Below are 15,099 nucleotides of genomic sequence, written 5' to 3'. Positions count from 1 at the left end.
TGAATTACAACTACATTTAGCATGTTAAAGTCGCAATATGTGAATGAAAATGAAAGGTTTTGATGTTTTGACTTGCAAACTTTATGCTCCTATCTCATAATATATCAGACTTTGATCCTTATTTAACTTATTTAAAAAGATCTCGGCTATTTAACTGTTCTATATAGATTATTTGGCCTTTTTTAAGTAACTAAAAGTAGTGTAATAAGTAATTTATTACTCTACGCAGACAGTAATACTGTAACGTAATATACTACTTAAAAATTAGGGGTAACTAGTAACATGTAATATATTGCATTTTTACAGAAACTTGCCCAACACTGACTGTAACACATTGATCTGTTTACAATGTAGCATCAAATGCTAACTGCTGTAGCATTGTTTGCAGCTGGTGACGTCATCACCCTGCCCTGTCTGTTCTCTGTCAGCTGTCACCCACGCGCCAGGACGCAGCGCGCGTACGTCTGTCGGCAGCTGTGTGTGTGTGTGTGTGTGTCTCTGCGTCACAGATCAATAAAGCTTTGGGAACAACAGTGCAGCGCTGTGGCTGTGTTGCTAGTTTCTGTCGTCTGTGTTGTGTACTGTACAGGACGTCACTCCTCGAGGCGGAGTGGCAGACGCCTCCGCCAATCCCTGACGCGTATGTCCACACAGCGCCGCTCGAGTAGCCAATCAGAAAACAGCTACGCCGGCAGTGGGCGTCACCCTCCCCGTTGTGTGTACGAGTCGACGCCATTTCGTGTCCACTGGTTTCAAGGTGATACAATCAGCCTGCAGAGCCGGATCTTTACCCACTCAAGTAAAAACAGCGTTGAATTTTACTCATTTTTAGTATTAAGCTCCTGGTGAGTATTTTTAACCGAGAGATTTTTCCCTATTTTTTTTTATATTTTTGTCCTGACTCTGAGCCCGTCTTTTGGACTTTTTTGTTTTTTTTATTTTTAATGCATTTTTCCTGGCTGGTGTTCCCGAGACTGTGTTTGGCTTTTAGTGGCGTACATTTTGTGATGGCAGTGTGAGCTGCGCAGACAAAAAAAAAAGGAGGGGAAAACCCCTCAAACAACTAGTTTTAAGTAGCTTTCACGACGACATTTTTGCCTTTATTTTTCAAATGAGACGTCCATTTTCCAGGGCTGCTGCTGCTGTGTTACCTTGTTGTTGAATCTGATTTGTGGTCGTATTTTCGAGGAGAGAAATATGGAAGATTGTTCCAGTCTTTTCTGGACAGTGTTCAGAACGGGTCGCCCTTTTTCTGGAAACATGTTTTTAAAAGGCTTTTTATTCTCGTCCTGTGTTTTGCCCCCCACCTGTAACTTGACGTGCAGTGGTTTGACAGTGACTCATGAGACGTGTTTTTCCCCCCGTTTTCCTTGTGATTTTGGCATTGCTCAGTTTGTTTTCTGCAGCAAGTCTCTCAGGAATGATGTAATTTTTGCAGGCAAGATGTATTTTTTTCTCTCCCCCCCTCCCTCCCTCAATGAGAAGTGGGTGCAGTCATGGACCTGGGATTTCTGTGTGACATAATTTGTGCTTTGGGTAATTCTGATATTATCATTTAAGTTTATTTGCAGTTTATTCTGAGCTGTGGAGCTGCTTAGACCCGGGAGGGAGGCCCACAGAGGGGCTGCACTGAGCTGTAAACAGGCCTCTACATGTCTCTCTTCCTTTTCTTTCATACGTTTTCTAAATATCTGTGGAAAAAACTCAAATCTCATGTGCAACAAGGGTTTACAGTGCTGCAGACAGTGTAGACTCGTAGTTGACATTGGCCCCTCAAAACTGCCAGACCCCCCTAACTGTACCCCCACCCCCCTTTTTGGCCCCAAAGTGTGTCCTCTGTAAGTGTCCTTGAGCAGGAGTCTCTCCGGGCTCCAGGGGCGCTGTTCTGCAGCCGCCCCTGTACTCTGGCCCCTACGAGGGGGGCAGCCAGGAGGAAAGAGTTGGGAGCCGCCAGCTATCCTAGACTGGTGATGCTCTGACGTGCGCTTAGAAGCTGACGCCAGTGTCGGACACTGTCCTGGTCGCACTGGTTGGTGTCAACCAGCAGCGTATTAGTTTTAAAAGACTCATTTTAAACCCATTATGACCAGTCGAACTCCTCGCTCCTCGCTAAACTAAACTTTGCACAACCCCTGGCAGTGCCACGGTCGCCTGCCAACTCTCATACCGGATCGTGATTAGTTTTATTTTGAAAAGCAAGATCAAATTTGCAGTTTAAATGTCAGTATCTGACGCGTTTAAGCACCGGAGGTAAAGCAAACCGGTACCAGCCAGAAGAGAATGATTTTGTGTGATAAATACCTTAATTAGTCGTCAGAGAATTAAATTTAGTGTTTGTTTATCAAAAAAAGAGACAATTTCTATCTTGCAGTCGCGTGTCTGAAGTTTCTTGGTGAAAATCTTTTTATGCGCAGGCATTTATTAGTTTGAGATCTGTGTAGTTTTGGAGAAGAAATTCAAATTCAGAGTTTTAATATTTACAATATAAATGAGGTAATAATACAAACTTGAATATTTATTTCTTCTGTAAGTGGATAAACAAGCTGTTCTCAGAAGAAAATAAGGTTAGGAGCTAGAAAGGTGGCAGGGTCCGCCACATATAAACAGTATGAAGTTGTGTTTTCCTTTTTTCTCCTAAGGTCAGTTGGTTTATTCAGTCATGAAAACAAAGAGTGTGTTTATTTATTTTTTGTTTAGACATTAACAAAAAACATTAAATGAAGATCTCTCTCCTTTAACTACATAGAGCACCTTTAATTTCTTATTTTGTAAATACCTCTTAAAATAAAATCCACACATTCAGGGAAGCGTTCACCATTTACAGTGCTGGAAACATTCTCGTTGTCTTTATTGCAAAAAAAAAGCAAGGCCTTACATTTCTTTCTCTTTTTTCATGTTTAAATTAATTGGGCCTTTTTATTATTATTATTTTATTGTTTCATGCTCAAAGTTGGCCCACCATACAGTTCAGTTTTGTCCAGCAGATGTTTTTAGCCCAAAATAAGTTATTTATAAATATTGTTTTTCAAAATGTATGATAAGTTTAATGCTGTTTTGTTGCTCTTTAAATAAGAAAGATCTCTAAAATGTCTTTTTTTTTTTCATTATCAGAGCTACACCTGCCACAGGAAGTCAGGCAATTAATTGATCTTAGTACCAGTGGTCCATCATTAACTTTTAGTTTTGGGCACCCCTGTTTTAAAACAATCAGGTTTGGTTCTGCTGGTGAAATAAAGGGCATTATTTTTCTTTTCTTTCCATACATTGCTCGCCCTGCTTGTGGTGATAACTTCATTTTTAGAAGCTCCTCTTTTCTAATATTCCGTTTTTTTGTTTCCCCCTCTTTAGTTTTTGAAGCCACTTTTTTGAACGGCGGCGAATCGTAAGTTGATCTCAACCTTCTTTTTTTTTTTTTTTTTTCTTTTTTTTTCCACCTCCAACTTTTGCATCACTTTTTTTTTTTATCTTACACTTTTGTTTTCACCCTTTTGTGATTTAGCCCCCTTTTGGACTTTCCTAGAACAAGTAGCATGTAGTGTTTATTTTTATTTATTTTCTTTTTTTTGTGCTGTGAAAGTAGAAAGATTAACTGTTTGGCATTAGCGGCCTCTGACATGAGCTTCCCACATGTTCCCAATTTATGATAATCCAATGCATAATCAGTTTTGATTACAAGAGGCCTGATTGGTAGCTAATTGCTGAATAACTCTCCCATGAACATCCAGTCCTTGGATTGAAGACTGGCGCTGACAAAGGCAAAATAAGTCCTGATTTTTGCTTTGTAATGTCTTTTTTTTTTTTTTTTTTTTTGAGTGTGCATGTCATTTGTTGGAGTCAAATTACCCACAGAAACACAAAGATACCTGCTTTTAATAACAATGATATCATCCCCAATAGTACCGTAGCACCCATTAAAATCAGCATGCCTGCTGAGTACCATGAATTACTAACCTTTCCAGTAATCACTAGTCTGTTTGATTAAACGCAGTGACCTTTTTTGCACCTTTTTTATCAAATCCAAATATATTTTTTTATCAAAAGCAACCGACAGACATCCACTGTCAGCTACACTGAGCTTTTAAAACCTCATCAAACCTCAAAGGTTAAGATCTTTATCCCATTTTTCCTCCCATAGTCTATAAAGTACATGCGCACAAACCCACACCTGTACAAAGCTGATCTGCCCATCTTTTTGTCTCGAGTCCCGAGAGCTGCCGTCGCAGAGTCTTTTCACAGTTGAAGCACCAAAACACGCACTTACATTACTGATCCAATGAGCCCACTCTCCAGTATAAACTATAAGATTTTCAGGTTTTCATAGCACAATGAAGCCCAGATGAGGCAGAGGATGGAAAAGTGCCTGATGTTATAGCCTGTAAATATCATGTCATTGAATGAATGGACACTTGAAACATGAAAGGTCACAGTGAGGACTACGTAGATCATGGGCAAGTGAAGACACAGCAGTCTTACCTGCAGTTTCTGGTCTTTATAAAGAGAAAAGAATGACGTTATCGGCCAATTTACTGTAATCAAACAAAAGACAAATAACTTAATAAAAGCATATTCATTTACTAATTTCTTCTCAATCAAAAATATTCCCTCCCCATCTCCTTTAAACAGTGAAATACTGACAGCCAGACTAAAAAAAACTAAACTGAAAACATAAAATTAACACAGACAAGTCATTCAACTCATGAGTCTGTCACCTGTAAGTCCAAATCTGTGGAGGACTAAAATTGCTAAAATCCAAACTATAATAAAATAAATAAATAATAATAATAAATAAATGATATGTATTAAATGCACTAAAATGATATTAATAGTAAACTTCGGCATAAATTAGTTAAAAAAATGAAACAAGTGATTTTCTGTTGTAATTGTCTTCTGTATTTATTTGCCTTTGTATTAATCACAATTTGATTTCCCGTTTTATGTGTTCATTTAGTTCTTTAAGATTTTTTTAAATTCTTTTTCCATCTGCATTTTGCAATATGATATATTTATGAATACGTAAATGAACTAAATAAATAATAAATAAAATGGTAAAATAACTCAAATAAAGGGGAATTAAAACAAAGTAAAAAAAATAAAACAAGTTTTAATGTATGTCGGATTCTTTCAATTAATAAATGTTTCATTTGTGGTGCCTTTAATGGCATATTTATTTATTCAGCCAATTTATTTATTTATTATTTTTTTCATTTTGGCAGTTTCAGGCCTCCATACTGCTCGACTCTCAAGTCATGTCATCAAAACAGTGACTCGTGTCCGAATCTCTGCCATCTGGCCTTGTTTCACTTCCCAGAAGTTGCGAAAAACACTTGATAATAAATATGATGAATGTCAAAGTCTGACCGCCAAGTGGTACTGTAACTTAATTATGATTGTAACTGGGATTTACAGGCAGCTGACAAATCATGTAATGCTGCGTGAAGAAAATTCCCCAAAAAGTGGACGCCTTGTGTGTCAAACACAGGAAAAGCACGAAGGCAAACAGGACGAGTGTTTACAAGTAGATCTTGACTGGCTGAAAGACTGTTGAGGGGCTTCACTATGTTTTTATCCAACGGGCTGCTGCATGTAAGATGTTCCTGTTATTTTGTCCAACCAGAGAGTGAAAATGAAAGGTGCACTTTGTAGTTTTGGGGAAGAGAAAGATCTGCATTGACTTTTTTTTATGCTTAAACAAACTAAATAAACAAACTCTCTTAAAGGACAACACAACTTCAAACTGTTTTACTTTCTTTATATGTGGCGGACCCTGCCACCTTTCTAGCTTCAAACAGTGTTCTGGGACCTTATTCTGGGGATAACAGTTTGTTTACTCAGTTATGCAAAACATAAATATTTCCGAGTTTGTTATCACCTCATTAATATTGTAAATTTGAGTGTTCTGAGTTTGAATATCTTCTCCAAAACTACATAGCGCCCCTTTAATCAACACCAGTAAATGTTATTTTTTCTGGCTGGTTGTGGTAAACATAAGTCATGAGAAGCACATAAACCCTGTATATACCTGCATGAACCCCAACACGCCACAAAGAATCAGAAGCATTTGTGGAGCGGCCTGTGATAGTCATCCCTCACACACCACCGCCGCCACACACCCTGTCAGCTTGCCAAGAGATAGAGCCACCCCGGCCAAATCATGTAGAGGGGAGCAGAGCATTAAGCTTTGGCCAGACAGCCGGCTGCTTACTGTGTAATCCCCTGCTAGCAGCTACTGGGCAGAGATGGAGAGGCTGCCGCTGGGTTGCAGTTTAGCCCAGCTGGCAGCAGCGTTGCATATTGGCAGGTGAGATGTGGCTTTGTAATGGCTGAAGTGGCTGATGATAAGACGACCGGCGCGCAGGACTGAGAGGGAATTAGCTGAAAAACAAGGCAGGCACACAAAAGGCCGATAAATAAAGCCGGTGTTTATGTATCCTGATGCTGAAAGAAGAAACAAAATCCCACCCAGATAAATTAAAAGAAGAATGTATTCATCTGCAGGATGTGGACAAAATAACAGAAACACCTTATGCAAGACCCTGGAGCAGATATTTGATCTCTGAGGCTGCACGATGGTCATTTTTCATGCATTCAAGCCCCCCTGCAATGTTACATAACTTTGCAGTGTTTGCAACTAATCACACCCGCTGACACACTTACACAACTGACACAGCTGTCGCCTGAGTTCCTGGCGCATCCATTGCTAACACTAGATTTATGTAAAGCAGCAGAGAGGTGTTTAAAAATCTTGATGACTTTTGGACAAACACAAAACTGTTTTAACGGTAAAAGAGGAACGAGACAGTGATTGAAGGAAACCCAAAGGGATGAACATGAAAAGTATGATCACACCCACCAGACAGCTGGTACACTGGAGTTACTCACTTCTGGCGTCTCATAATCATCTTGTAAATGTTATACGTGAAGCAATTCTACAGTTTTGGCTACCTTTTTTTATTTAACGAGTAGCTAACCCTAACCTTCAAATAGATATAAAAACATTATGTGTTGTTTTATTTATTGTGGGGTGTAACTCCACCAATTGTTCACATTAAAGTGTGTGGGTACGACTGCATATGTGAATAAAGTAGTGTAAAGCCTTTTGTGTCTCCAGAGGAAGCTGCATGTAAGCTGATAAATTGCCTCCAGTGATGTCGCTCAGTGTTTAGTTGCATTGTGGGTAATGTAGTTTAGCATTGTGCTCCTACTACACTGTCGGACCCATTATGAAGAGTTTAAAAACAAACGATCAGAATAGATACCGCACATTCTTCTTTTTCAAAACCTGGCGCCTACATGTACATTACCCACAATGCAACTTAGCCACTTAGTGACATCACTGTAGGAATTCGATTATTTCTCCGGAGCTATAAAAGGCTTTATACTACTTTTTCACACATGCAGTAGTACTCCTCAAGACCTGTATACACACTTTATTGTGGGAAATCGGTGGTGATCCTTAAAATATGAAGGATCCTTAATTATTAATCATTTTTCATGATATACAACAATGCAATCCGCCAGTAAAGCAACATTATGGAGAAAATCTGCATTTTGCGTGATTTGTTGCCCCCCACAGTTTCTGAAAACCGTCGTAAATACAAATCCCAGGTCTGTAACAATTTGTCAGACGTAATGACGTGAGGTTAAAGTCCCCAGTAGGAATCAAGAAGTTAAACCACAAGGACAAAGTCGCAGCAAACACTGATTATAAACTTCAGGAAAGTTGTGTTTCCTGCTGATGTAGAGACAGCTTCCTCACTCAAATGCAATATCTTGTTCTGTCATAACAAACATTTATCCCACAGGTTTTTTTTTTAAAACATCTTATCTACCACCTCCTTCTATTTTTAACCACTTCTTGGGTTTGCAAATAATCCAAAGGGGGGGGAAAAAAAGGCAATCTTTTTTTGGGAGGTGTAGTAGATGTCTCCACACAGTCACCGACTCATAGCTCTCCGACGACCCTCTTCTCTCCAACAGACTCACACAGGCAGGCAGACCTCCACCGAGCCGAGTACAGACACAATGGAGTGAGTGCTGGCTGCTTCATGACCCGATCACACTTTGTCTGTTCACCTGTACTGTAGAGGGTAGAAAGTAGGAGTCACACCTTGAATTTCTATGTGTACATGACTGATTATAATGCCACTCTGCTTTCATAAGGATGCATGTGATGATTGCATCAGTTCACCAGAGACAAACAACAACATATTGTTCGTTCTAGCTGCTCAAATGTGGAAGAAATGCTGCTTTTCTCTATTTTACATGACTCTAAATTGAATATTATCTTTTTGGACTGTTGGCTCTGGACATTTTCTGGCATTGTATAGACAATTAAATCATAAAATCAACACCACAGACATTCACTTGTAAATTGGACACATGCTCAGACCAAAGGCAGTATGGTTAAAACCCAGTATCAAAGATCTTGAAGGTCAAAACTCACAGTGACCTCGGTGCAGAGACACAAAATTATAGTGCAAGAAAAACACATTCCCTTTCTTCTACCCCCTCCTGTCTTCTTAATATTGTCTATGATCTCGTATCTCCTTCTCTGCCCTCCTGTCTAGTTGGTCGTCGTCCTCCGACTCCAGCCTGATGGCCAGCAGCAACGTGACCAACAAGACCGACCCGCGCTCCCTCAACTCCCGCGTCTTCATCGGCAACCTCAACACCCTGCTGGTCACCAAGGCCGACGTGGAGGCCATCTTCTCCAAGTACGGCAAGGTCGTCGGCTGCTCCGTCCACAAGGGCTACGCCTTCGTCCAGTACTCCAATGAGAGGAACGCCCGGGCCGCCGTGGCCGGCGAGGACGGACGCATGATCGTGGGACAGGTGCTAGGTGAGGTTCCAGGTTCCACAGTGTTTCACATTATAGCGTATGTGAGTCGACCCAAAGTTCATTCATTCTTAACGGGACCGCTCATCTTCTTCCAGATTTCGGCCATGTCGTGCGCACTGTGTGCCACAGGAAGTTAGCATAAACAAATTAGCTAACTGATTGATGAACTGATTGCTTATTTAGCTAACACTGGTAGTTTCCCATTGTTTCAAGTCTTTGTGCTAAGCTAAGCTAACCAACTGTTGGTTGTAGCTGGGGTATTGATCTTAGCTTACCTCTCAGCAAGGAAATTAAAGATTTTGACCACAGCAAACGTGTTTTTAATTTTCCTAATTAATCTTTTCAAATAGTTATTGTTTAATATAGACTATTTTACTATCATATCCCAGCATGCATTGGGGTTAGGACAAGAAAACACCACAAATAGGCCATGATACTGTTGCAGAGATATTCACTCTGGCAGTCACATCTGTCACAATTTACAGCTGTCGGTTCACCTTCGATCAAAACCCAGGACTGATTTGTGTTCTTCAGCCTCTGTGCTGCCCTCTAGTGCTTAAAACCAGGGAGTTAACAACACTGAAAGGAGGAATTCTTGTGCAGCTGATTTTTAACAACACCAGAATCTGTCTTCAAAGTAAAGACAGAGAAACAGCTGTTTCCGATCCAAATTCCCCGACCCGTCTGGTGCTCAGCGCAGGTTAAAATAAATGTGAGTAATTATTTGCAAGTACCACCTGGCGGGGGTAAAACCTGCGTTAGGCCTTCAGAATAACACACCATCAGGTGGAGAGGGATGAGTGATAAAATGTGTTAATTAAGATTTCACACTTTCTGTTCATGACATGCTCTGGCACAGTCCGGTCCCAGTCCTGGAAACGGTAACTCTTCCTTCCCTGACTCTTATGTTTTCCATCCCTCAGACATCAACCTGGCAGGCGAGCCGAAACCTCACAGATCGAAGACAGTGAAGCGTTCTGCGGGAGACATGTACAGGTGTGAGCGCGCTGATACTCACAACTACGACGTGGAAATGTCAGCAGGGTACATCGTGTGTGCATTTTGCTGTATTTAATCTTTGCCGTCTCGTCTCTGCTCTCTCCACAGTTCATCTCTCGACTTGGACTATGACTTTCAAAGAGATTACTACGATAGGTAAGCTGTTTATTTTGTATATTTTTAACCTTCTACCTATTCTGCTGCTCATAATACCTGAAAAAAATGCAGGTAGTTCATTCTGTCTGTTTATTATTGCATCCCTGTATCTTAGGATGTACTCCTACCAGTCCCGGGTGCCTCCTCCTCCTCCTCCGCTGTCCCGTGCTGTCATCCCCTCGAAGCGTCCGAGGGTCAGTCTGAGCGGCGGAGGGAGCCGACGAACCAAAACCAGCTTCTCCTCCTCCAAGAGCAGCCAGAGGTCCTCCCGTACGAGTAGGTACCACGGTTGTGTCACGATCACAGCTGTCACCAAAGCTGGTAATGACTTTTTTCTCTGCTGCTCGTCCTCCCCACAGTGAAGGTGGACGACCTGCAGACCATCAAGAGAGAGCTCACGCAGATCAAACACAAGGTGGACTACCTGCTGGAGAGCCTGGAGCGCATGGAAAAGGACCACAGTAAGAAGTCAGGTAGGGAAGAAAGTATTCAGATCCTCTTTAAAAAGAAAGTCCTGCCTTCAAAACTTTACTTATTACTTGCTTACGTGGGATTGCTAAATACCAAAGGAAGCAAAATACGTCACTGCAAATGCCAAATGTATAACAGGAGGTTGTTTTTCTCACCCTTTTCAAAAGTCACAACATATTCTCTGTGACTCACGCTGCACTAAGATTAGTCATGAAGGGGCATTTTCACATTTCATCCAATTAAATGGACTGTAATCCTTCAAACAACCTCTACCGCCATATAAAATCTCCATGTCCTTCAAGTTAACTAGCACTGGTAGCAGCTAGGATACCCCTGCCTCCCTGTCCACCTCCCCTGTAAGTTGGAGGGCCCTCGATTCCCATCCGCCTCTCTCTTTCTCTTCATAGCACACTATTTTCCCCTCCATTTCCTCAGAGATGAAGAGCAAACCAGAGCCAGGCGAGGTGTCCTCCCTCAACTCCTCCACCTCCAGCAAGAAGGATGACAGCCTGAAGCGGGACAGAGAGAGCCAGGAGCTGAACGACTCCGAGGACGAGGGAGATCTGCTGGAGGACGATGACGAGGTGAGGACAGGGAGGGAAGCAGTGACTTCTGAAGCAAATTGCTTTAATTTTTTTAAAATAATAATAACTCACAGTTCTTCTGTGATAAGCTTTTCCATTTGGGTTTACCAAAAAGTTGTTTCTGACTACCTGATATGCACAAAGTGAGTGTTAATAAGAAAATAAAGGACTGTAAACAGTTTTTGCCCGTTACTCTCATGCAGGGGTATTTTGAGGTCACAAAATGGCATTTTCTTTGCCAGGCGCCTGGATATTTCCTCAGAAAAACATGTGTTAAGTTTTCATTTTCAGTGATATTGTTATTAAATTTGAACTTGACCATGTAAGACTATATGATGTGGACCCATTCCAGCTAATAGGGGCAGTTACAGGTCGTCCACAGGGTTATTTTTGCCCCCAAAAAATCCAGCATGAAAGAATAATAAATATTACAGTGTGTTTAAACCCCTATAGATCAATATCAAACGCACTTAGAGAGCTTCTGACTGTAAAGAGTCTGTAACATCTTCAGATATCCTCCATGTGATGAGCTCATTCGTCCTGGTTGCGCTTTTTTCCCGCTGTGCAGATGAAAAGCAGAGGGAGAGAGGAGGACGAGGAGGAGGAGGAGGAAGGCGAGCAGGAGGAAGGAGAAGACGACGGCGATAGCGCCAACGGAGACGACTCCTAAACACTACAAAGGCACACACACACACAGGCGCGCGCACACACACACACACACACACACACGTACACAAAACAAATTGTGTATGATTGTATATCTCCACACCAGACTTGTACACGGTGGTCATGTGCTCATATCTGCTGAATTGACTGGACATTTCTACACAGTGTATTGTAGATAATTGCTCTCTCTCACGCACATATGCAAATTCATAAACATGTCAAGTATTTGTTTCTGGATTTTCCAATTTTTTTCAAGTTGATTTTTTTTTTTTGTTATTTACGTTTTTATGGACCTTTTTTCGTTGGATGAATCCAAACTCTGATGTGTGACATTTAGACAGAACTCAAGTTCAATTGAGGATAAACTTAACATTTTTTCTAATATTGTATGTTTGAACTCAGGGCCAGTACACTAAAAGAAAAAAAGCAGTTAAGGCCCTGTCACTATGTTTCTTTAGATTTTTTTTAGATGACTGTGTTGAATTGACGCCCAGATATTAACAAATAACCACCTGGCAGCGGCTGACATTGATATAAATCCGGATTAAAAACAAAATACCAGACACGGTACTTACAGCCATGAAAATGTAAACATTGTAAAATATATTCCTGATCCGGCTGCTGTACAGCTGCCTCCCAACCAGCAGGTGGCAGTGTATCATAACAACTGGCCGCAAAAGAGGCCACAAGCACTTATTTCTGTTAATCACAGAAAGTCTTCACCTTCTGCTCATCAGACAACATGAGCACGTACAAAACGTCTCACCAGACTGCACAAACGCTCAGAGAAAATCCTCCTCGCTCTGAAAAATAGTTTTGTTTGTTGCTGAGGTTTTGCAGCCTCACCTGACCTTGACTTGTGTAATGCAGTGCTACTCCATGATTGTCTCTTTCTGTTGATGTTTTTCTTTTTTTTTTTTCATCCGACTGCACTGGTGAAAGTAAATAAACATGTTTTCCAAGTTGAAACCTGTCCGAGCTTCTTGGTACAGTTCAAAAATATGCCTTCGGGTGCGACGTGAGGCCGTGGGAGGTTTGCGTGCCTTTAAGGTGGCAATAGCATGAGAGCGTGATTAAAATATATATTGGGTGGGTGTCTTTTTAAATGCAGAGCTGACAGGTTGAGGCTGGACTGAGCTTGAAGCGCTTTTATTACCTCGTCAAAAACTCTGGGTCTGTATTTTTTCTCCTGCAGCTGTAGCTCCAGCCATGCAGATAGTTTTGGAGATATTTGTCTTTAAATTTTCTGCTTTATTGAAAGCTGATTGTCGACTGTAAAGGCAAAAGCTAAAATATTAAAAGTGTGCCGAATTAGCTATCAGCAGCTCCTGTTTGCAAAGTACCCCTGGACGTACAGACAACTATCGCTTCATTGCTCTGATACTGAAGAAAACTTAAAAATGTGATGATTCTTCGGCGGTTCTGCAGGGATAAGGAAAGCTTTTTTCATTTCTAAACAGATTTATGGGCGTGTTACCAGACACACATTGGAGGTAATTATATCATGTGTAAACTGTAAGTCACACAGCATCTAAAAATATGTGTATCATGCCTGTGCGTTCAGATTTGACTGATGACTTGCGATGACTCAGAGAAGGAGTGTGAGTTTTGCCGCAGATTTCCCTACGTTTTAAGCATCTTAATCGCCTTTCGCCTCAGGCAGTATCTTTCCTTGAAGGTGCAACAGCTTGAAGGCCTCTGCATTAAACATGGACGAGTAATAATGTGATTCCTTTTGTCGTTTTGTGCGGTCTGACCCTTATAAGTTGCTTGAACCTAATTTAAAAAACTCTTTCTTTCCCGTAAACTTCGGAGGAGTAAACATTTCCGTTCACTCTGCAACAGGAAGAATTAAAACAAATGCACTCGAGGAGAACGGCCTTGTTTGTCCGTAACTTCATTACCACTGACCAAACCACATCAATACATAGCTTCCTTATAAATATACATTATCCTGCTGGGAGTTCGCTGGGCTCCTTAATGAAGGCAGGAACACAGAGCTGGCAGGAATAAAGAGGAATGCAAAGAGGAAAAGATGGATAACTAATCAATAAGCAGCCGTCTTCGGGGTGAGCTGTGATTAACGAGGGGACAACAGACAGACGGAGGGGGATGGATAATGAGACTATGGATGATGGAGGGGTGGATGGATGGATGAACAGGCCGCAGAAGACTGGAAACAGATGGAGGAGTAGCTGACAGATGGAGAGAAGACAGGAAGAGCGGAAAAGATTTTGTGGCGTGCGCTGGGGGGATGAAGGAGGTGGAAACGGTGTGTAACAGTTAAAGTGAGTGATTGCAGAGCAGAACCTTTGGTTTAAACACCGTCTGAGCGCTGGTGGTTGTTCCTGTTGCAGCGTTTTATTGCTTCTCTTCTCGGTAAACACTGAAAATATGGTTGCATTATGCAGTGTTCCACGTTTTTGTAAAACAGTATGGGTAGGCCTACATTTAATTGGTCACAATAAAGGATAAATTCACCCTCAGTGCACGGTAGAGCTCGTGCACCCAAGCTAACACTTATAGCTTAGAAGCTATAGTGAAGATTTCAGCTTTAAAAAAGGGTGTTTCGGAGTCCAGACAAGCTGCATGGGGTCATTTTATGGTTGTTTTTTGACCCCATCTACATTTAGCAGAATGCTGCAACAATGTTTTGCTGTGAAGCTCCAGGAGTGTTTTGTGGACTACGAAACTTCTCCGGATTATCCGTCAGCATCAGGGGTTGACGACCATGACTGAATTTGAATTTTTGGGTGAACTGTTCCTTTAAGCTCTCCGGGACAATGAGTCACTTCTTTCATTTCCAGCACTGATCATATGAGTGTTTTTGAATGCAAATCCTTTCCTCTCTTTGAATCAATTTAAGGTTTTGAAAATAAAGTGTGAACCCACATGACTTCAGTGGATGCTGGTGAAAAAAGGAAGGCTTATAATTAAATTAGCTTTTATTTTAGCTGCCCTTGAGCAAGGCACTGAACTACTTACAGCTCTGATGAGACAGCAATTACCTCTAATTGTGTTTCGAGTGAGGTGTTGTTAAAAGACGCACGTCAAATTGTCCCTGAAGACCAAACAAACCTCAATCAGATGCACTTCTGACTGTAAAACACTCATTCACATCTTATGGTCTATACCTTTTTGTTTTTTTATCTTTCCTTCAGTGTGTTGTAAAGGTTTTTGTGATGTAAAATAGCTTGATATTTAAAGAACCCAAGGTCCACGGCAACGGGAGCTCCTCTCTCCCACAGAAAACGCTGCTCCTGAAACGCCTCATCAGTAGTCCCTCCTTTAATTATGCGACTTTGTGACATCACACTACATCACCATGTCACACCTTTGCGTAGTTTATGCCTCTATTCACGGTAGAAATGACGCTAACTGGAA

At 41.3% G+C, this 15,099-nt stretch overlaps 1 protein-coding gene across 1 annotated transcript; it reads left to right on the top strand.

Annotated features, from left to right (window-relative positions):
* Window positions 1-733: 733 nt before the first annotated feature.
* On the top strand, window positions 734-11,778 carry LOC311251087 (heterogeneous nuclear ribonucleoprotein C). The gene is made up of 10 exons (XM_084343366.1): window positions 734-845; window positions 3,349-3,382; window positions 7,978-8,027; window positions 8,568-8,839; window positions 9,763-9,835; window positions 9,947-9,994; window positions 10,110-10,270; window positions 10,354-10,467; window positions 10,901-11,049; window positions 11,618-11,778. Exons 3-10 carry the CDS (start codon window positions 8,023-8,025, stop codon window positions 11,717-11,719), a joined length of 924 nt encoding a protein of 307 aa, XP_084199492.1. The 5' UTR covers window positions 734-845; window positions 3,349-3,382; window positions 7,978-8,022; the 3' UTR covers window positions 11,720-11,778.
* The last annotated feature ends 3,321 nt before the right edge of the window (window positions 11,779-15,099 follow it).

This window comes from Pagrus pagrus (assembly GCF_965226575.1).
Source record: "Pagrus pagrus genome assembly, chromosome: 22".
Taxonomy (NCBI): Eukaryota; Metazoa; Chordata; class Actinopteri; order Spariformes; family Sparidae; genus Pagrus; species Pagrus pagrus.
The sequence above is the reverse complement of the archived record's forward strand: the minus strand, read 5'-3'. Positions and strand labels throughout refer to the sequence as shown.